General features: G+C 62.5%; 2 protein-coding genes and 1 pseudogene across 2 annotated transcripts, besides 1 other annotated feature; all 3 read right to left on the bottom strand.

Moving 5' to 3' along the window:
• Positions 1-2696: 2696 nt before the first annotated feature.
• On the bottom strand, positions 2697-2789 carry LDBPK_070850 (annotated as a pseudogene).
• Positions 2697-2789: a sequence feature.
• Positions 2790-5507: 2718 nt separating this feature from the next.
• LDBPK_070840 (hypothetical protein, conserved) lies at positions 5508-5960 on the bottom strand (the record flags this gene model as incomplete). The annotated part of the gene is made up of 1 exon (XM_003858473.1): positions 5508-5960. The coding sequence occupies one exon, from the start codon at positions 5958-5960 to the stop codon at positions 5508-5510; it is 453 nt and encodes a 150-aa protein (XP_003858521.1).
• Positions 5961-7216: 1256 nt separating this feature from the next.
• LDBPK_070830 (hypothetical protein, conserved) lies at positions 7217-18640 on the bottom strand (the record flags this gene model as incomplete). The annotated part of the gene is made up of 1 exon (XM_003858472.1): positions 7217-18640. The coding sequence occupies one exon, from the start codon at positions 18638-18640 to the stop codon at positions 7217-7219; it is 11424 nt and encodes a 3807-aa protein (XP_003858520.1).
• Positions 18641-20203: the final 1563 nt, after the last annotated feature.

Genomic DNA, 20203 nt, shown 5'->3' with positions numbered 1-20203 from the left:
ATACACATGCGAAGACGACGACAGAGGATGCAGAAAAGAGGGGCGGGAAAAGAGAGATGCACGCGACGCAGATTTCCGCTTCTTGTTTTCCTTTTGTTTTATGTTTTGTGTTTTTTTTTGGGGGGGAAGCGGAGAGGTGAGGGGAGGAGGCAGGGGCAGGGGGGCGTAAGCAAAGCAGAGGTGTGGTGCGAGTGAGCAGCAAAACCATATATTTCAGCACTTACGTATATATATATATATATGTATATATATATATATGTATATATACGTATATAACATACATATGTGGGCATACACGCATATGTCTAGGTATGGGTATATACGTGGGAAGATAGCAATGAAAAGGGTGCTAGGACACCGAAGGAAGACAATATCCAGCGCATGCGCCGAGTCGCCGAGAGGGAAAAAAACGAGGGAGCAGAGGAGATGGGCGGCGGCGGAAGTGCATGCGGGTATGGGCCACCGAAATGAAGAGCAAGAATAATAATAAGCATGCGGCAGGGGTGGGTGGAGTCGAGGGGTTAGGTGACGGGAGTGGCATACGACAGCACACTCAAAACAGAAACGGCGAGGTGCGAAGAAGAGGGCAGGAAGGCGGGGGAGCAGGTTAGAGGAGAGGACACATGGGAGCAAGGAGGATCACACAGGGGAGAAGGAGGGAAGAGGGGGAGAAAGAACGTGAAGCGTTGAGGTTTGTCCTCGTGAAGCGGAAGACATAAATACATGCCCACACGTACATAATATGCATACATATATATATATATATGGATATAAGGATATGTGAAGAGGGAACAAGCAAAAAAAAAACAGCGGGAGTGGGAAGACGGAAGGGTAAGCGGAACGCCCGCACACCGTTACGACACATTAGAACACAACAAGACGCTCGCCACCAGCGGGGAGAGAGAGAGAAGGAGAGTTGAAAACGCGAAAAGGACACACACACGCGTATACGCACATTTCTGTAAAAGACGAGTTATACCGTAACGAGTGCTGAGTGGGGTGTGGGGTGTGGGCGGGGGGGGGGGGGGAAGAGGGAGAGCAGGCACACAAGAGAGGGAGCGACTCGCTTGGCTTGTCGTTGCCTCTCGTCTCCCTCATCCCTCTTTGCCGCCGCCGTCTCACTCGTCGCACCCCATCCAGCCCATTGGTCGAGTCCCCAGCGATGAGGCGGCGGTCAAGCGCTCAGCAGGAAGCACCGCACAGACACAGCCACAGACGCGCGGGCGGCTCCTTCTCTCACTCTTATTCACTCGCCCTCTATCGCTCTGATGCTTTTGCTTGCGCCCATCATGATTCTCTGTAGCGAGGTAACACGGGCATACACCCACACCCACGTGCAGGCAACCGAGTCGCCCACACGTGGCAGCGGTCATATCCCCAGCACCGAGGCGCGCACCCTTGCCAGTGCCGGATGCCGAAGAATCTCAAGCGCGCTGGGCCGCCGTTGCGGATCCTTCTGCAGGGTCCACTCGATCAGCTGTCGGCAGATGATGGACAAGTGCGCCGGGATCTGGTATTCCATCGCTACAATACGGCAGCGCACGTCGTACACCTGCTGCGGCGTGCGCGTCAAGTTCGACGGCAGCACCGTCCCACCCTGCGCTAGCGGATCGAAGGGCAGTGATGCAATGAGCTTGTAGCACAGCACCACACCACAAGCCCAGATGTCGCGTGCCTGACTGTCTGTTAAGCGCCCAGGCTGTGAGTGTGGCGAGGCTGGCGTCACCGGGGACCGAGAGTCGGTGCACATGAGCGAGTTCGGCAGCTTTTATGCTAGTGTTTCCGGCGCCAGGTAACCCGGCGTGCCCGTAGCGGTCTGCAGTACCTGTAGGCGGCTCTGGTACACGCCGCAGTGGCGACACGTGGTGAAGAGCATGTTCAGCGGCGGGGCCCCGCCGCCAACCGATGTTGGGTGCCCGGTCGTGGCCGCGGAGCTCGAGTTCATGGCCGCATCTGGCGCCTGGGCCACGATCGAAGCATCGCCGTGGCAATTGCTGCAGATGCCGTACGACCCCAGCGGGGAGGGGGGAGGGGGGGGGGGGGCAGCAGCGCGTGTGTCGCTGCCGAGGAGCGGAGAGGTGTTGCTGCTGACGCTGGGGCTCGAGAGTCACACGACCGCCGCTGCTGCGCTGCTTCTCCAGAACACACCCGCCCATTCCTCCCAAGTGTACCTGCATGCCCCGCTTGGATAGGTACATGTGGTCAGTGCTAATACTGCGGTGCACGACGTGATGCAGGTGCGAGAAATGCACAGCCATGGCAAGCTGGTAGAAATAAAAGAAGGCGCCTGCCTCGGGTAAGCGCCCGTGTTCCAGGATGTTTTGAACGCTGGTGGGCATAAAATCCCGTATCAGGCATATTTTCGAGGCACTTCGCATCCTATCGTGTATGAGCAGCACGTGTCGGGGGCAGCGGAACCCAAGCGGCACATCGGCGTCGATGATGGCCACCGCTGGGAAGGCGGAAGTATGCAAGACGGGACTGGCTAAAGGGGTCGAGCTCTCCAACTCGGCTAAGCTGTCGTTGCTGACGAGCACGCTTTTGCCCTCCTCTTGCTCAAGGGCGCGACAGAGAGCTCGCAGATACGCTACGCTGCGGCCAAGCACACTCTCCTCAATGCCAATACGCGCGCTAATGTTCTCCGGCACGACACGGTCCTTCAGGAAGGCCTTGGCACGGAGGTGCCGGTTGGGATTTTAGACCTCGTGGCCCTCCGATATCACGAAGCCATCCTCGTGACTCACCTCGGTGAGGAGGTAGCAGCCAATCTGGTTTGGATGCGCCTTCATGATGGCGACGTCTACGAAGGCTCAAGCAAGCAAGCAAGCCATCAAGAAAAAGAGCGGAGAGCGGAAAGATGAGGCGCTGCTGCCTGCTGCATCCCTCCTCCCTCCACTTCCTCCTCCTTTCCCGTTCGTGGGCCGCCGATGTTTTTTCTCCAGTATTACTGTTGTTTACCGTTGGCTTTCCTCCATCTGTCGTACCCGTTCGTCGGTGCTGCTGCTGCTGTTATTGTTTGGAGGAGGGGAGGGGGCGCTGTTCGCTACGCACGCATACGCGCACACAGAGAACTGTAAAAGAAGACGGCGCGTCGTGCGTATGTGTCACTGAATAGATGCGTGGGGTGGAGAGGTGGAGAACGAGGGTGCGATGTGAGCAGTGCCTTTCTCCTGACGTAAATCTCTAAATGCATTGCCTTGTGTGGGTTTTGTTGGCCGTCGTGGTGCGCGCCGGCCCTTGCGGGTGCGATAGCACCGGGCAGAAACAGAGGAGCCGACAACGCGAAGCCGACAACGAGGAACGACGGAAAAGGCGTAGAGAGGCGAGGAGGCGAGCACCGCGGGATGCGTCCTTTTTATTATATCTCCCCCCTCCCTCCCCTTGCTCCGCGCACACGCGCACGCACGCACGCTCACGATTTCGTGCAGCTCTCTTCCCTCCCCCCTTGGCTTCCACCCTGCGGAATTACACAGAATACAGCAGAACGGCAAAAAAAAAATTAGAGCAGAGCGAGAAGGAGGAGGGAGAAACTATGGTGTGCGCGCCTGTGTCGACGGGTTCTGGCGCCAGAGCGGAAGTGGACCTGCACGCACCTCTGGCTTTCCTTTCGAAAGCAAGGACGCACGAGAAGAGGAAGGTTTAGGCAGGTGCCTACACACACATACACAGGCACATGCACATGCACCCAGGAGAAGATGAAGGGCACCGGAACAGAGCCGCAGGGGCAGTAGCAAAAAGGGGGAGAGGTAAAGAAGAAACTGGAATGGGATGAGGATGGAGTCCTCAACCAGCAGCGAGGGGGTGGTTTGGTGGTTAGGCTGATGCGTCGTTCATGTCGGAGGGAGGCTAGCGCGGTGGATGCACGGAGCCTAGATTGAGCGTGTGCCCATCATCGGTAGCGTCGGGAGGTAGGCTGGCCTCTGTCTTTTTTTCCGACCGGCACACGGGCCATCGTCGTCGCCGTGGTCCTTTGGTGCCTGTGCATGCGTGTGTGCGCGTCTATTTTTGTGTGCTTGAAAGAGTGCGCGCACCGCCCCTGCTCACTCCCCGTGCACACACACGCACACGAACGCAGACACGCTGGCGCAGCTTACCCACCCACACATACACATACACACACACATATATATATATAGCCGGAGCAAGCGCACTGACAGCAACACAGAACACGTAGACGTGTGCAGCCTTGTTTCTTCCTTCTTCTTGTTTGCTTTTTGGGGCATCGTTGGTCATGTCGTCGCCAACGAACGCGATGCTGCATCTCATGCAGTGTTGGATGTTCTCTATCGCTCTCGCGTTGGCCTCTCTGCATGAATCGATTGCATGGATGAGTGTGTGTGTGTGTGCGCGCGCGCGCCAATCCTCAACTTGCGCTCTCACTCTTTGGGTTTCGTTCCACGCACCTGTGGCGACCATTCTGCACGCCGCCCGCTGATCCATCTCCACACTCCGATCCCTCTTTCACGCCCTCTCTCTCGCGCGCGCGCGCGTGTGTGTGTACGAGAAATACACATGCACAAAGATCGGCAAACGGTAGAGTCACGCACCGGCACCGACACCTGCCAGGCTCGTCAATCATCATCACCATCGCAGAGCTGGCAGGCGTCGTCCCCCTCCCCCGCCCCTCCGCCCGCCCGCTCGCTTACATCACCGCATCGGCATCAACCGCCACCGCATGAAGCGGTAAAAGGCGAAGGGAGGGGGGCGAGGAGAGCGAAACCCAACGAGAGAGTGCAGAGGCATAGAAAGGGGGAGAGGGAATGCGAGAGACAAGAAACGTGCGACACACCTGCACAAGCAGCAGGGACGCATCGGAACACACACACACGCATAGAGAGAAGGGGGAGGCAGCAAGGCCAAGGAGAGCACCGTTTAACGTATTGACTTCCGTTTTCAAATTTTTTTGAGGGGTTTTGTTGATGTTGTCCCTGCTGACGCGGCACGGTTACACTACAATACAAGGTAAGATAACAGCATAGAAGCAGCAGAGCTGGCTCGCATAGCAACGACAATGGTGGGTGGGTGGGGTTAGGCAGCAGGGCATGAATGCGATGGACTATCCTATCTGCACGCCGCAGCCGCAGACAGGAAGGGATGGGGGTGGGGAGAAAAGACGACAAGGATCACCCGCACCACGCAAGTGCAGCAGTCGTTGGGAGTGCAGGCGGGGTGCGGGTGTGAGTGGATAGATGTACCGGAAGCTCTTCCTAGGAGCACAACCACAGAGAGAGAGCAGCGCATGAACGCAGACGAGCACGCGCGCCGGGCTACAGAGAGGAGGGGCAGAAGGAAGGTTGATGGCGCAGACTTGGTCAGGGATGACGTGCAAGCGGGAAGGGGGAGAGGGAAGGGCCAAGAGGCATGAGTAGGGCTGCCTTTCACCGACCTCCTCCTGTGCTGGACGGCGCAGGGCGCAAGACGGCGTACATCGCACAAGCACCTCTCGCCTTTCGCCGGATCGTCGCCTCTATGTTTCTCTCCCACTGTGGCGGCGCTCGGTCCTTCGCTTAATGGAAACGAGTACCACAATAGCAGTGCTCCTTCGTGCACTGGGGGCGCTGCTTGCGTGGCGGATGATGATGAGCGTGCTGGCAATCATGCCCGCGCCCTCCCTGGTGGCCCACACACCCCGCGCTGTCGCCGCCGGGACCGGTGGTGCCAGCATCCTTGCTGTCGGCGTCTTCGTCGCTGCTGTCGGTGCTGCTTGAGCTGCTGTCGCTGCTACTCTCTCCAAAGAGCTTCTTCTTGTGGAAAACGCAGCAGCACTTGCTCACGTGTTGGTTAACAGGCTCGCGCACGTCCGGGCTCCACGTGACACGCATGTCGTGCTGCCGCTGCGCCCGCTCTGCCTCCTCCGCGGTCGGGGCGGGGCGGAGGTGCAGCACAGCCGTGCGCGTCGGCACAAGGCTGTCAGCCTGATGCACATGGTTCTGGTGCTGACGCACAGATAGAGCGTCCATAGTCGCTTCTCAGCGCCTGTATGTATGTGTAGAGACAGAGAGGAGGGCAAGCAACGCACTCACAAGGGAAGAAGACAACGAACAGGCCGAAAGAGAAGCCTAGGACGAGAGCTGAGAGGGTGGAGAATGTGAGAAAAAGGAGTGCGAAGTCTGTGCGAGCTTTTGTGTTCTACTCAATGGTACTAACGCATGGCAGTGTTGGTGTTGGATCGGAGGAGGGTGCGCGAAGAGAAATAAGGAAGCGACTTCTTGCTTTATTGTCTTTCCGCTCTGCGCATGTGTATGTGTGGGGGTTTGGGGGTGCTGCGGGAAAGCGGCTGCGTACCTCTTCGCAGCGGCACGTCGAGAGTGTCGTTGTTCGATGTTGTTCAGTGAAGGAGGAGGATGTAGAGCGGGAGTGAGACAGGAGGGGTTGTTGAGGCAATCAAGCACACGGAACGTAAAAGAGAAGGTGGCGTTCATAGTTGAGTTGGTGTGGTCTTGTACCTCACTCTTCTCTCCCTCTCTACACCGCAGAGAGATGAAGGAGCCCTTCTCCTCGGTTATCGGGGGGGGGGGCTCGCGAATTTCTTGCTTGGCGCTGGGGCTTCAAGCGTCCCCTATCATGTGAGAAAGCGCCGTTGCTGGCGCACACACACACATACACGCACACATCCTTACACGGTAAGGCTGTAACTTCATCCCCCTCACTGCAGCGCGCGTGTGTTTGCATGCCGCCACTCCGTCTTGATTGCTTTCGCCCTTTTTCTTGTGTTTTTCTTCCGCCGCTCACACCGCGTGAGAACGTCTGCCTAACATGGAAGGCGGAGGGGGCAAGCAAGCGGAGGCACCGACACTCATGCGCACAGGCGGACGCACACGTCGATGTCACTTGAGAACTAATACACATTTTGGTACGCCCCCTCTCCCTCACCCTCTCTACATATATAGGATACAATGCATATATATATAGTCTTCCTTTTCGACGAGTTTGCCTAGTGTATTATCACCGCGCCTCCGTCTCCGCCCCTCTTCAGTCCCTCACATGTGCGTGAGGGAGCGCGCTTGGGGGCGGGGCGAGGGGGTTGGGGAAGAAAGGCAAACCATGCATACATACATGCGTATGTGCACCTGTACATACATAAAAAAGGGGGAGGAGGGAGTGCGGGTACAAGAAGGCACGAAAAAAAAAGGAGAGAATGGTGGAAGCGTGGGGTAGACGTGTGTCTGTGTGTGCGTGGGTGTACGTCGCCACGTGGTTGAAACGTCCGAGCCGTCTATTTGGTGGTGCCGGCCTGGCCAAAGAGCGAGTAGTAGGTGAAGGGTTGCACGGCTGCCGCCCTGCTGCCTCGAGTTCCCCCTCCCCCTCCAGCTCCTCCTCCGCGTCCGCCGCCATAGCCGGCAGACGTAGCGGGTGGCGCCGTCGTCCTAGCGGCAGCAGCGTGAAGCGTGTTCGTGACGACGGTGTAGTCGCCTGCGGCGCCCCTCCTGCCGGCTACGCCCGTGGTCACTGGTCTCTGCTGATACGGAGTGCTACCACAGCTGCCGGTATGTGCCAGTTTCGTCCGGTGCAAGGCGGACGAGGTCAGCAGGCGCTGGCTTACCTGCGGCGTTGGGTAGACGGCGGGGCTGCTCAAGGTGGCGTTGGGCGGGATGCTTGCCATGGAAAGAGGCGACGTACTCGAGAGGGAACGCGAAATGAGCGACGCCGTGTCAGCCATGGCAGAGGCGGCCGGGTTATCACGATCTGCTGTCATCGCACGCGCGTCGTGCACACCGAGCGAGCTCAGTCGATGCCCGCTAATGGTGTTGGCGCGCGTGGACTTGAGCGGCGGCAAAGGCGAGGGTAAGGGCGAGCACGAGTCTCTCGACGACAGAGCCATACCGACGTCGCACAACGGCGGTCGATCCGCGGTGGATGACAGCCGGGACGACAGGGAACGCTGTCCCGCTCTCCTGCCGGTGCCACCCGCCACTGCCGCGTGCCCGCTCGCATCAAAAACCGCCCGCTCTGAGGGGCATAAAGATGAGCCGGCAGCAGCACCAGCGCCAGTCGCGTCGCCGGGCACCTCAGTAAGGAAGGCCTTCTTGCTCTCTCTGTACCCCTCTGCAGGTGCGGCGTGGGGGTCGCCGCCGCCGCCGGGCGTGGAGGAGGTGTGGCAAAGAGCTTGTAGCGGCGCGTTAGTGGGGGAGGGCAGCAGCCCCTCTTCGCCAGAGAGCACAGGTACTGCCGTGGCTGCCAGGGCCGAGCTGCGCTGCTGACCGTAGATCCATGTTGGCCCGTAGCGGATAGGGATGACAGCAGGGCTCACCGACGACGACGCGAGCTGCAGCCATGTCAGCAGCGGCTCCGTAAAGGCTTGCTGCGCCTGTTGGCGGAGGACGCTCTGCACCCACGCTAGCCCGCCACCACGCCGGGAGGTCGTCGGCGGCCAGGGCGAATACGCGCCGCTAGCTCCGTCGCCTGGATGAAGGGGGGGCGGCGCCAGCGCTGCCCTCGTGTGAGCGGGCCGACAGCACAGCTGCACGTTCCGTAAGAGAGCGGCCGCGACAGCGCGGTGCGACAGTGCCGCTATGCGCGCCTCCAGACCGCGCTTCACCTGGCGGTCCACTGCGGCGGACACGGCGGCGGCGCTGCTGAGCGGCAGCTGTGTGGGAGGGCTGTCGCATACATTGGCACGGTCATGCCCACTATTCCAGCGCGCGGTCGTGGATGACGCTGTGGCGGCCACTGTGGAAACCTGCAGTCGCCGCCACGCTCGGCCCAGCTCCTCGACCTCCCACTGCGACTCCGCTTGCACCTCCGCCACCTGCAGAGCGTGGCACACCTCGTAGTATTCCCCGTCCGCAGGCGCCGCAGGTGTTGGGGACGGTGGCTGGGCCCCAGCGGCGTGTGCCGCGGTGCCGTGCGCAATCTCAGTTTTGTCAGCGTTCACGGGAGCCGCCGCAGAGGCGGCGGTCAGCGGCGAGTTCGCCGCGACAGCGCCGTTCGACAAGTATGGAGCCCTTTCCATTGCCCGGTGCAGCAGCAGGCGCAGCACCCCTGGGAAGGCTGCCGCCCCTGACGCGTCAGACGGCTTCCCCTTCTCCGGCTGATCGGCGCCATCGTGCCAGGCCCGCGCCAGAGATGATAAGCGGTAGTCGTACACGCTTTCCTGCCGCTTACGCTGCAGGTAACCAGCGCTGCCGCCCAGCGAGACTGGAGAGGCGGGAGAAGTAACGGCATGTGATGCTGTCGACACAGCCTGCGTCACGGCGGCAGTGAGAGCGTCTGGCAAGAGTTGCGGATCGCCGTCCGGTTCCTCGGTGGCGTACTCCTCGGCCTTCTCGATGAGATCCCGCCGCAGTCGGCGCATCGCCACCGCCACCGCCACGTCGTAGGAGTGGGGGTTGAACGCCTCCAGCGACGCGAGGTTGCGGGCCTTGAAGGGGAGGAAGAAGAGATCCTCGAGGCTCAGCTGCCGGGCACGCAGTTCCGCCGGTGACGAGACACCGAGCAGCAAGCACAAGAGCGGACGCATGGCCAGCAGCTCTGCCTCCATCGAGCCACACAAGAAGAGCTGCGTTGACGTGCTGCACTTCTCCGAACCCTGTGCCTTTGCCGCGGCCGCCGCGCGGCTGCTGTGCCGCCGTGCATCGGGCGTGCTCCATGTGCGCGGATTCAAAGCACTTTTCGCCGATGTCGAGAGCATGGGCGGCGACCCTGTCTCCTGGGCCCTGCCAGCCAGCGTGCCCGCGTCTCCCTCGCCTTCGCCCTGTGTCCTCTCCAGCTGCAGCTGGGCCAGGTGATGCTCTAGCAGCATCGCGCGGATGCGGCGCTTCATGCAGGCGACCCTCTCCTCCTCTGTGTGTCGACTGTTGCGCAGACTTCCCTCGAAGGCGAGTCGCTGCCGCTCCAGCAGTATGCGGTCATGAAGGCAGCGGAACTGAGCCTTGACAGACGCGGCGAGGCGGTCCAGCGTCGCCGCCAACGATGTACTCGGGCACAGGCTCTCCAGCCGTGCGCACGCGTACGGCGTCCACAGCGTCACGCCGCCGTCAGCGTGGCCGACGCAGAGGTAGCCGTTCCGCCGGCACTGCAGTACTGTGATGGAGCGCTGCTGAAGTGCCTGCCGCTCAGCCTCAGTCAGCACCTGACTTGGGTGGCTTAGAATGTCGGCGAGGTAGTCGGGCAAAGCCCCCTCGACGTAGGCGTTCCACTCCGGAATCGCTGGCGCACCGCCAGCTGCGTTTCCCGCAGCAGCTGCTGCAGTGGCAGCCATCCGCCCTCGCCGATCCTGTCGCTCTCGTCGGGCTCGCTCGAGCATCGCCGGCGGCGTCAAGAAGCACAGTGGGGAGCGGCTGGTGGTGCACATGGCCTGCCTGGTAAAGAGGAGCTCGACCCAGGAGTCTGTGATGGGGTGCGGCGGAGTTGCGGCGGGTGTGGTGAGCTCAGACACGGGCCCGTAGCCGTAGTGGGCAGCCGCCACTGTTGCGGGGGCCTCCTTGCCAAAGAGAAGCTCTTCCTGCACCTCCTGCACGAGAGCCTCCGCTAAATGCTGTGCCGTGGACGCCGGCGAGGCCGCGGTTGCGGCGCCTCCTCTGACACCACCAGCAGCAGCCCCCTGGTCGGCACCGGCGTGGCTGGCGCCGCTAGCGAAGACGTCATGACCGCAGGCTGGCGTCGGCACTGGCGGCACTGCCGTGAATCCGCTGCTGCTGCAGCTTCTACTGCTTGACGTACGACTCACTCCGTCTTGAGTATCAACGGGTGCAGTGGAGAAAGATTCTTGCTGCCGCTGCCGCTGCTGTCGCGCTTCGGGCACTGCCTCTGCATCGCTCGTGTGGCGTGGCAAGTAGCGACGCTGCTCGGCGAGCACCGCGGCCACCCATTCACGCAGCAGCTGCACTCCCTCTGCGCCCAGCTCCAGCTCACCCGAGTCGGCGGGGCTCGCGTTAGCAGTCCTGGTGCTCTCGCCCATGCCGCCCCGAGCTGCGTCGCCTCTGCACTTGCGTGTCACGTACTCCTTCACCGTCCGCCCCGCGGGCGTGCACCACCACGGCTGCGTCTCGTCTGGTGTCGCGGTGGTACCTGGGCAGGCCTCCGCCGCGGTGGCACAGGCCGAGGCAGCTGTCTTCATGCGCGTTACAGCATCGTGCAACACCGCCGCGGCGATGAGCGCCTCACTGGATGTGCAGATCGAGATGGCCTGCGACGGCGCCGCCGCGTACCTGCCGTTACCACCCCCTCCGCGCCGCTTGCCGGTGACGCCGCGCCACGAGACGTGGAAGAGATCTCGGCAGCACTTGTAAACGCCAATGAGGCCGCTGATCTCCTTCGGTGATTGGCTGGCTGCTGTGGCGGCCGTCGAGGGATTGCCGGTCAAGCTGACGTGCCGCTTCCGCGGGCTGCTAGGGCGGGTTTCGGTCGCCTGCGTTGCCACCGACGGGGGAACGTCGAAGACGACGCGCAGGTAGTTGTGCAGAAAGTCGCTGCTTGGGTTGTTGCACATCGATGCTCCAGGACGCGCTGCCGCGAGGGCGCGTTGCAGCTCTGCTGCGTACGTCGAGACAGCCACGCCGTCTACGCCGCGAAGGAACACCGGCGTCAGCTGAAACGCCATAAAAAAGCGCCGCACGAGGTACGACACGATGTAGCCCTGAGACGTGCCAACATACACGGTGGCGTAGAGAGCATCGAAGGTGAGAGCCGTGATGTAGCCCAGCGAGCGCTGCGAAGCGCACGTGTCGGCGACGGAAAAGGTCCACACCAGCGTCGAGCTCGTCGCGGTGGGGTTCGACCTTCGCTCTGCGCCTCTCTTCACCCTGCCCGTTGGCGGCAGCCGCGGTGACGACGCTGCGGCGGTGTAGCTGCTGGTACTGCGCAGGCCCGTCAGCGACAGTTTCGCCGTCGCGCTGCCGCTCGCCTCGGTCTCGGCCTGCTCGCGGAGGCCTGCGGCGCACGCCATCACATCCTTCTCGAGTTGCTCAGCAAACTCACCAAGCAGCGCCAGCAAGCTCGAGCCCTTCATCAGGTGGAAGGAGAGCTGATGTTGGCGATCCGCCAGCACGAGACAAGGGTAAGCGCCGAGGAACATCGCCGCCGTCACTTCGTCTGTCGTCATAAAGCTGTGCACGACAACGCCGGCCTCAGCGCGTCCGCGTCCGCTTTCAGGCTTCTGCTCAGCGCAGCCACCACCGGCCCCGCCCTTCACGTCGTCAGCGTCGCCCAGCATCATCCGCATCCGCACAGCGCCGTCCGTCTCGCTGCGCGACTGTACGTCCAAGACGGTAACCAGGCCACTCGCATGCACGAGACAGATGAGGCCGAGTGGCGAGCTTGCAGTGGCGAGCAGCACCACGTCGGGCTCGATCTGGCGCGTGGACAAGGAGACCATCACGGCTCGCGCTATGTTCGCCGGCGATGCTGCAGGCATCACCTCGGCCGCGTCTGCATTGTTGAGCCGCACCGTTGGGCCGCCGCCGGCTCCTTCGCTACACGCGGCCCGCAAAGGAGACCTGGAGTTGCGGCTAGTGGCTACAAGGCTACTGCGATCCTCAATCGCCTCAGCGTCGCCGATGCCGACGCCGCGGAGGGGGCCAGTCGTGAGCAGCTCCTTCGGCGGAAGCGCCGAGAGACTTGCGTTTAGCGATGTCGATCTCCTCCCTGGCACGTCCGTGCCTGCCGCCGTCGCGGGGCGGGCGGCGCCTGCGTGGTGGCTGTTCCACGCCAGCGCATGCCGCACCTGCGTCAGCGCTCGGTTCATCAACGTTCGGGAGACGATCACGCGCGTCGCCGTGCTGGAGTGGCTGAGCAGCGTAAAGGACCGCAGCAGACCGTCCGCGTAGGCGACGAGCAACTCTTGCGAGGCGTCGAGGTAGAGCATGTGCAGCGGCTCCCGGTGCACGTTGCGGCCCAGTCGATCGTCGCCGTCTGCTGACATGGCTGAGGCCGGCGCTGCCTCGGTGGGGCCACAGGTGACACCAATCGTGGTTGCGAGAAGCCGCTCAAGAACCAGCGCAACGGCTTTTGCATACGCGATTGGGGTGAGTCGCGCCTTCGGCGACTGCGAGGGCATTGCGGCCGTGGTTGGTGGGCCGCTGGCACCACCGCCACCGCCACCGCCACCGCCACATGCCGTGCTCATGCCGGCGGACAGGTGACTCGCTGCCGTGGCAGCATCCCCCATGGTCACCGGGTGCAGCGGCGGCAGTGCGTACGCGGCGGTGACGGAAGTGAAGAGGTGTTGGTACTGCATCGCCGCCTCAATCAAGTCCTCAGTGGACGGAGGGGTAGTGATGAAGGTGTGTAGCAACCGCCCTGAATCACTGCGGTGCAGCCGGACGTCGCCGTGAAGCAGCGCGTAGCCCACCCACTCACCACCAGGGCCAAGACACGCGCACCGAATGTCGCTCAGCAGCAGGTTCTGATCGCGCATCACGTTCGTTACAAGCTCATCGGTGTCATCCTCAGCACCGCCGCCAGAGCCGCCGCTGTTGCCGGGGGCTTCCGCACTGCCGTGAGGCTGCTTCCCCGCCGTCAGTAGGGGAAACGAAGCCGTGGCGGCGGCCACTGCGGCTTCCCTGCGCGGGCCCGCCGCAGCCCCAGCAGCGCGCCGCGGCGCACAGTGGTGGTGCGAGTGGCTGTGGCTGCTCCACGGACGCGCCGATACGGCTCGCATGACGTCGTCGACCGAGGGCGGCAACAAGCGCTGGGGCTCGCCCGTCGTCGTCGAGGAGGATGCGGCTGCCAGAACAACGGCGTCGTCTGCGTTGTGCATGCGTGTGCGATAGTTCGACCGAGGGCGCGCGCCACGGGATCTGCAACCACGGCCGCCCTTCCTGCCCAACCGCTGCTGCTCTGCAGACTTGGCGATCGACGATGATCTGCCTCGCACTCTGCCGGTGAGCCGGTTGTTGAAGAGATGACGGTACTCGGCGCTGTTCGCGCGGATGCCGAGCTCCATGGTTCCAGTTAGCAGCGACCACACGCGGCAGTCTGCGCTGCTGAGACTGATAAGCCGGTGATTCACGCCTCCCACCCGCGAAACCGTCGCCGTGTCCACCAACAGCACCCGCAGCGGTTGCGTGTGCGCCCGCGAACTCGACTGACCGCTCACGAAGAAGCAGTGAGCGGCGTTGTGGCTACCCATGACAAAGAGCTGCCGACCGGCGTAGTTGAACGCGGCGCTGCGGCATGGCTGCAGGCGATACTCCGCCGCGTCGACAGCCACCTCAATGCTGTTCTTCGTCGTCCGCAGGAGCGCAGATGAGGAAGTGGGAACGCCACATGGCGACATGCTTGAGCCATGGCCGCTGCCGCGCTGCGCAGCGCCACTGCCTTGAGAGGACGGCCACCCGGTCAGCCGCCCCGCGTCGCCGACGCCGCTGCCGCTGTTGGAGATGTTGAGCGGCGCCCATGCGTAGAAAGAGGTGAGAGGCTGCGTCTGCCGCAGCGACCACACCTTCACGTAACCGCTGCTATCCACTGTGATCAGCTGGTCGAGCTCCTTCACCAATATCATGGCGACGATGCTGCCGAGATGCGGTGCTGCTGCGTCGTACAGCTCCAGCCGTGGCGGCGTCGCCGAAGACGCGGCGGGCACCGGTGAAAAACCGCCGTCGGCCACCACCTCGACGCCCTCCGGTACTGCCCGTGGCGTTGACAAGGGTGCGGGAGACACCTGCATGGATGCGGCATCGCTGCGGCCACCGTCCACCAGTGCCGGTGCCGTCGGCAGCACGGAGGTATGATAAAGGTACACCTTGTTTGTCGCCGTCTGCACAGCGAGCATGGAAAGAAAGGGAATGGGCAGGGCGTAGCGTACACCAGTGTCGGATACACGCATGCGGTGCAGAACCTCGATGCACACGAGCGGGCGGCTTGTGTCAGTGGTGGCGGGCCCGACACCTGCAGCGACGCCGCTCGGCGTCCGCTGCATCCCGGCAGCCGTGATCCACGAGGACGGGTAAGCCAGTCGCATGGTGAAGACATCCCCGTCGAGCCCGCTGGAGACCACCAAGCCGCTGGTAGCCGCGGCCACGACGGATGACACGAGCGTGCCGGGCGTGTGCACCTGCCGCGTGTGAACGACGAAGGCGCCAATGTCGCCGTAGTACGTGCGGCGGGCGAGGTCGCGGTAGCCTGACCACGCGCTCTCGGAGCTGCCGATGCGCTCCGATGTGGACTGCATGACGCTGGATGCAGCACCCATCGTGCTCGCTGCTCCGCCATTGCCGCCTACGTCGTACGTGCCGTCGCCGGCTGCGCTGCTGCTCACACCTTCAACGGTGCTGCCACTGTGAATGTCCGCGGGCGTCGCGAGGCGCGGGACGCGGTTCAGGAGGGCGTAGAGGTCCACAAGGAGTATGGTGCCGTCACGGGTGCCCAGCAGCAGGTACTCCTCCCGCTGCACAGCGATGCGGTCATGATGCGTCCGTCGGTGTGGCGACAGCGGCGCGACGGCAGAGGAGAGAGCACGGTCACCCTGGGCGGGGCTCCCGCTGCGGCGGCCCTGGAGCTCCCTCCCGTCGCCATGCGCCCCGGCTGACCGCGAGGCGGCGCTATCGGACGTGGTACCGGTGCTACTGACGCTAGAGCGTCGTGCTCGACGGCCGCCGGCAGCCCACTCCATGCTTGACACAGTTTCCGTGCAACGCAGCACGCCTGCCTCCGGCAACGCTTGGACAGCCCTGCTGGCGCCGTACAGCCGTAGCAGCATGTCATTGCCGCGTGTTACGAACACGGGCCACGGCACACATGGCGAGACGTTCTCGACAACCAAGATGCCTTCGAGGGAGACCAACTTCGCCGGTTGATGCGCCCGCATGCTTGTGAGCACGCCCTCGTGGTCGTCAACAGTCCCCCTGCCAGCTGCCGTGACGGCCCTCGCCCTTGAGGGGCTCAGCTGCTGCAGCATGTTCAGTGCCGTCGACTCCTGCAGTCGTCGGCCGTCCTCGTAGCGAACGTACACCCGCAGAGGTCGCTGATTGTTGCGCCATGGCCGCTGTCTCAGTGCTGCGTCGTAGCCGTCAGTATCAGTGGCCGAGTACGCTCTTCGCCTGCCAATCTCCCTGTCGCCGCCGCCGCCCCGATGGCCACGGAGGCCGCGGATGAGTCGGCCAAAGGCGTCGTGCGGCTCATCTTCGAGCTCCTTGCACAACACATCCATGGGCCTGACAAGAAAGCGTTGGTGAATGCTGCCCAGCTGAGTGCCATCGCACACGGCGTAGTCGTTCGCACCCTCCAGCATGACGAGCGACGCGCTGTGCCGCACCTCGAAAACGTTGCCCGTGTACCCAAGCCGTGCGAGCGTTGAGGGGAGCGGCTCCACGACGTACCGGTCGAAGACCGAGGCGCTGGTGCGCGTAAGATGGGCAGCACGCTCGCGCACCTTGCGCTGATGATCCTGCACGTCTGCCTCCTCAATAAGCGCGTTGGTGAAGGCCTCCCAAGTGATGCAACCCTTCTGCTCCATGTCAACCATCGTGAAGAACTGCATCGCGATGTCCTCGCACTGTGAGAGAAGGCGGTGGACCTCGGCCAGAAGTGACGGGTGCTGGGCGAGCTGCTGGAGTCGCTGCCGGTAGGTTAGCCGTGCTGCGCGGGCGTATGGATAACTCAGCAGCGGTTCCTCGTGAGAGAGATGTTTGTCGATGGCGTCCTGACCTGCGTGCGCGACACTCTTGAATCCCTCATCAAGAAGCGCCTCTTCCTCCTCGGGCATCAGCTGGCCCCACGGAATGGGGTTCCACCGCCCTGCGACGTCCTGCCGCTGCGGCGGGCACAGCAGCTCCCACAGGTGAAACATGTCGTTCGGCGGCAGCGGCACCTCTGTCGAGCGCGTGCGATCCGGAAAGCAGCGGTGCGCATCCGCCAGCTTCGCGGCATAGCTGGCATACACACGCCGCGCCTCACGTCGTAGGGCCGGCGCCGCACGTAGCGCATACTCCGGCGTGCATTGAGCTGCGTCCGGGAAGTAGAAGGGGTCGATGAGGGCGCGGCTGAACAGGCCTGTCGGAAAGTACGCGGCGTAGTGGGCAACGAATAAGTAGCGACTTACAACATAAACAAAGACGGGAAGGGTGAGCTGCATCTGGGTAAGGTCGCCAGCGCGGATGAGCGGCGGCGGCGCCGACAGCTCCATCGGGGAAGCGAAAGAAGCGTTAGCCACTGTCGTCGAAAACTGCGGCGCCAGCTCGTCTAGCTCCATCGCCTCTACAGCGGTGCGCGACGTTGCCTGGCGCACCATAATGTCGAGCTGCTCCGCCGACACGGCCAGGCCGAGGTCGTCGTAGAGGTCCACGTCCCACGCTGCCTTATAGAACGCCGGCACCGCCGTTGTCTTTGCGGGCGACAACGCGTGCAGTGGCGAGGCGGAGTGTGCAGAGCTTGACGACCACAGCCGACGTGTTGGCGGCGGGATGACGCTGTGACCGCTCGCAACCCCTTCCACTTCAACCGGCGGCGCATTCGCAGTGCCGGGGTGGGTCGTGGTGGGCACAGCACTTGGCCGCTCCATGGAGATGGTTCGCCAATACTTGGGCTGCAACGCTGCGCACATAGACACCGGCGTCATCGCGCTCCGCGAGGCAGACGCGCCGTGCTGGTGGGTAGCACCGTCGGCGCTGCCGTCAGCAAAGCCCTGTATCTGTGGATGCTGCGCCGCCCACGCCTCATAGCGACGTCGCTGGGCCTTCTGCAGATGTGGCTGAACGTGCATGACGCGGTACCGCGTAAGCCACTCTCGTCGAGCGCGCTGCAAGTACACCACCGGCACGCCGACGGGGACTGTTTCACTGCCGTAGAGAAACCCGTGTGCGGTGCGCAACGCTGCGCGGACGGCCGCGTCGTGCGCCTGTAAGGAGCTAACGATGAGAGCGGAGTCGTCGGCCAAGTCATCATCGTGCATCGCAGAACCAGTCGCCTTCTCGCCTTCGTCGCCAGCAGCGTTGTGGTCTGCATGGACATCCTCAGTCACGGCGGCAGCCGGTTGTGCTTCCGCTGCAAAGTTCTCCGTGTGCTGCGGCTCGTGCCCATGCGTCAGCTCCGACCGCATCGAGGCCGCCACAAGTCGCTTGAACTCACCGAGCTGATTCTTCACTGGGTTGACGAGGGTGTGCGCGCAGAAAGACTGCTGCAACACCTCGATGTCTGAGAGGGCGATAAGGAGCATGGACGGCAGCGGGGCATCGCTGGTGGGCAGAGTCACCGACTGCAGTGCCGGATCGTGCGCCGCCGCAGACGAGGCGACCGTGCCGGCCGTGCTCTCTGTGCTTTTCGGGAGTAGATGGAAGAACGGCGTGTTCAGAACCTCATCGAGCAGCGCGGCATTGGTGGACCAATCGCGGAAGAGCGAGGCACTACCAACCACGCCGTTAGTGGTGCAGTTGTGGCCGCCCGCCTTGACCGCCTTCTTTGCTGGGCGCACGAGCGGCGGCGGCGGGATGGCGGAGGTCGCAGAGCGAGATCGAGAAGACGGCAACGACCTCGCCAATGGTGTCACTGCAAGAGCAGCACCTGCTGTCGAGGGACGTGCGGGAGCATCTTGCTGACTCCTTTGTCCTCCTGATACGGAGGCAGTCGTGACTTCATGCAAGGACTCCTGCAGCGACGCGGCAAAGGGTGGCTGCAGCGTTGCCTCTGCAGATGCATCAAGTTCAGCTTGGGTTTCGTGCGGGGCGTTGGCGAGGTCCGAGGCTGCGCTGGAATTGTGCATCATAAACGCCCTGGCGGCACCGGCATCCAAACGGCGAGTATGAAGAGGCAGAGAAGGTGGCGAAGGACCTCAGTGCTTCGCCTGATAGCTCACCAGCTCTACTCGGGTGTGTGTTGGTGTATTTAGGTGTGTGTGTGTGTATGTGTGTGGTGTTCCTTTCCTTATGCATCAGATGTGCAAGACAGCGGAGGCGGCGTGCGGCGAGGCGCTGAGAAACGCCGTGCAGAGCGCCGGTAATATCATGAAAGGAAATGAGGAAGAGAGGGGTGGTGCGGTGTGGTGCCGTGCGGCGCGGGTGCGGTACACTCGAATAAGATGAGCAGGCCTCTCATGTATGCACTAAGACGAACACGAGGGGTAAGGAATAGAGGGGTCTCTCTCTCTTCCTCTTCTTCCGTTGCTCGATTCGCTTGCACCCGACAGCGCTGTCCGGCAATCTTAAGTGTGTGCAGGTGTGGTTCAACGAGATCGGTGGCGGTACAGGAAGCGGCCAAACAGAGGAGAAGAGCACAATGGCGGAAGAGGAGGCGGCGTCGAGAGAGCGCAACGGGCAAGTGTGTGTGTGTGTGTGTGTGGAGGGAAAAACTTGCCAGAGACACGTCTAGTTTACAAAGGTGCAGCCCCGCCCCTGCGCGTGTGCGTGGCTGGCGCGTAGAGCGTCGGGTAACGGTGTTGGTCGTTGCCGCGGATGTAGCAACAAGAGGACTGAGTGGATAGGAAAGAGGGAGAGACAGCGAGAGGGTTGGCGCAGAGCACGAATGACACAGCTTGCGTACCAACCCATCATGAGGGGCATCAGTGCAACCTAAGAAATGCACATGTACACGTCGGTGGGCTGCATAAAAGTGCATGCAGGTGCGGTGCGCGAGCACTTGAGGTGGCGACTTTACCCACACATGCGTGTGCATATGCGACGCATGTGTGGGTTAGGCTCTGCATCACAGCCGCGTTGCCCTCCCGACCTCACCCCCGCTTGCGCTACACTGTTTTGACGAAAAGGATGAGCAGAGACGTACACAGGGAGGCAACCACAGACAAGCGAAGCTACCCAGACAAGGCGCACTCCACAAGACGATGGGAAGAGAGCACGCGGTGCACAGGCACCCACGCCATCACGCGTGCATGAAAGGCAAGCCAGCAGACGAGAAAAGATAAAACAGCGGGAGAGGCGCACGGCAGGTGAAGATGAAAAGCAAGCACCACAAAAAAAAAGAACACCGACAAGCACAGCGCATCTTCGTGTTACGCCTACCTGCATACCCCATAGGATGCGCACACACACCTCCGCGCGTGGCATCTCCGGGTCCGGTGTGTCCAGCTCGGTCTGGGTGGACGCCGAGCAGCCCCCTCTCCCCGCCCCCATCCCGGCCGAATGCCGAGCCACTTCTGGCGGTGCGCGTGCCAAGCGCCTACGACGTGGGCGAGTGAGAGCGAGTCGTCGCTGCGGATGTCGGCGGGCGGGTCCCGGACGGCGTGGCGCCGGGGCGAGCGGCGGCAGTGAACGCGTTTGTGGTTCTCATCGGATAGGCAAAAAGTGTCCGCGCGACTCGAGCGTATGCCACACCC

Source organism: Leishmania donovani, chromosome 7 (assembly GCF_000227135.1).
Source record: "Leishmania donovani BPK282A1 complete genome, chromosome 7".
In the NCBI taxonomy this organism is placed as follows: domain Eukaryota; phylum Euglenozoa; class Kinetoplastea; order Trypanosomatida; family Trypanosomatidae; genus Leishmania; species Leishmania donovani.
The sequence above is the reverse complement of the archived record's forward strand: the minus strand, read 5'-3'. Positions and strand labels throughout refer to the sequence as shown.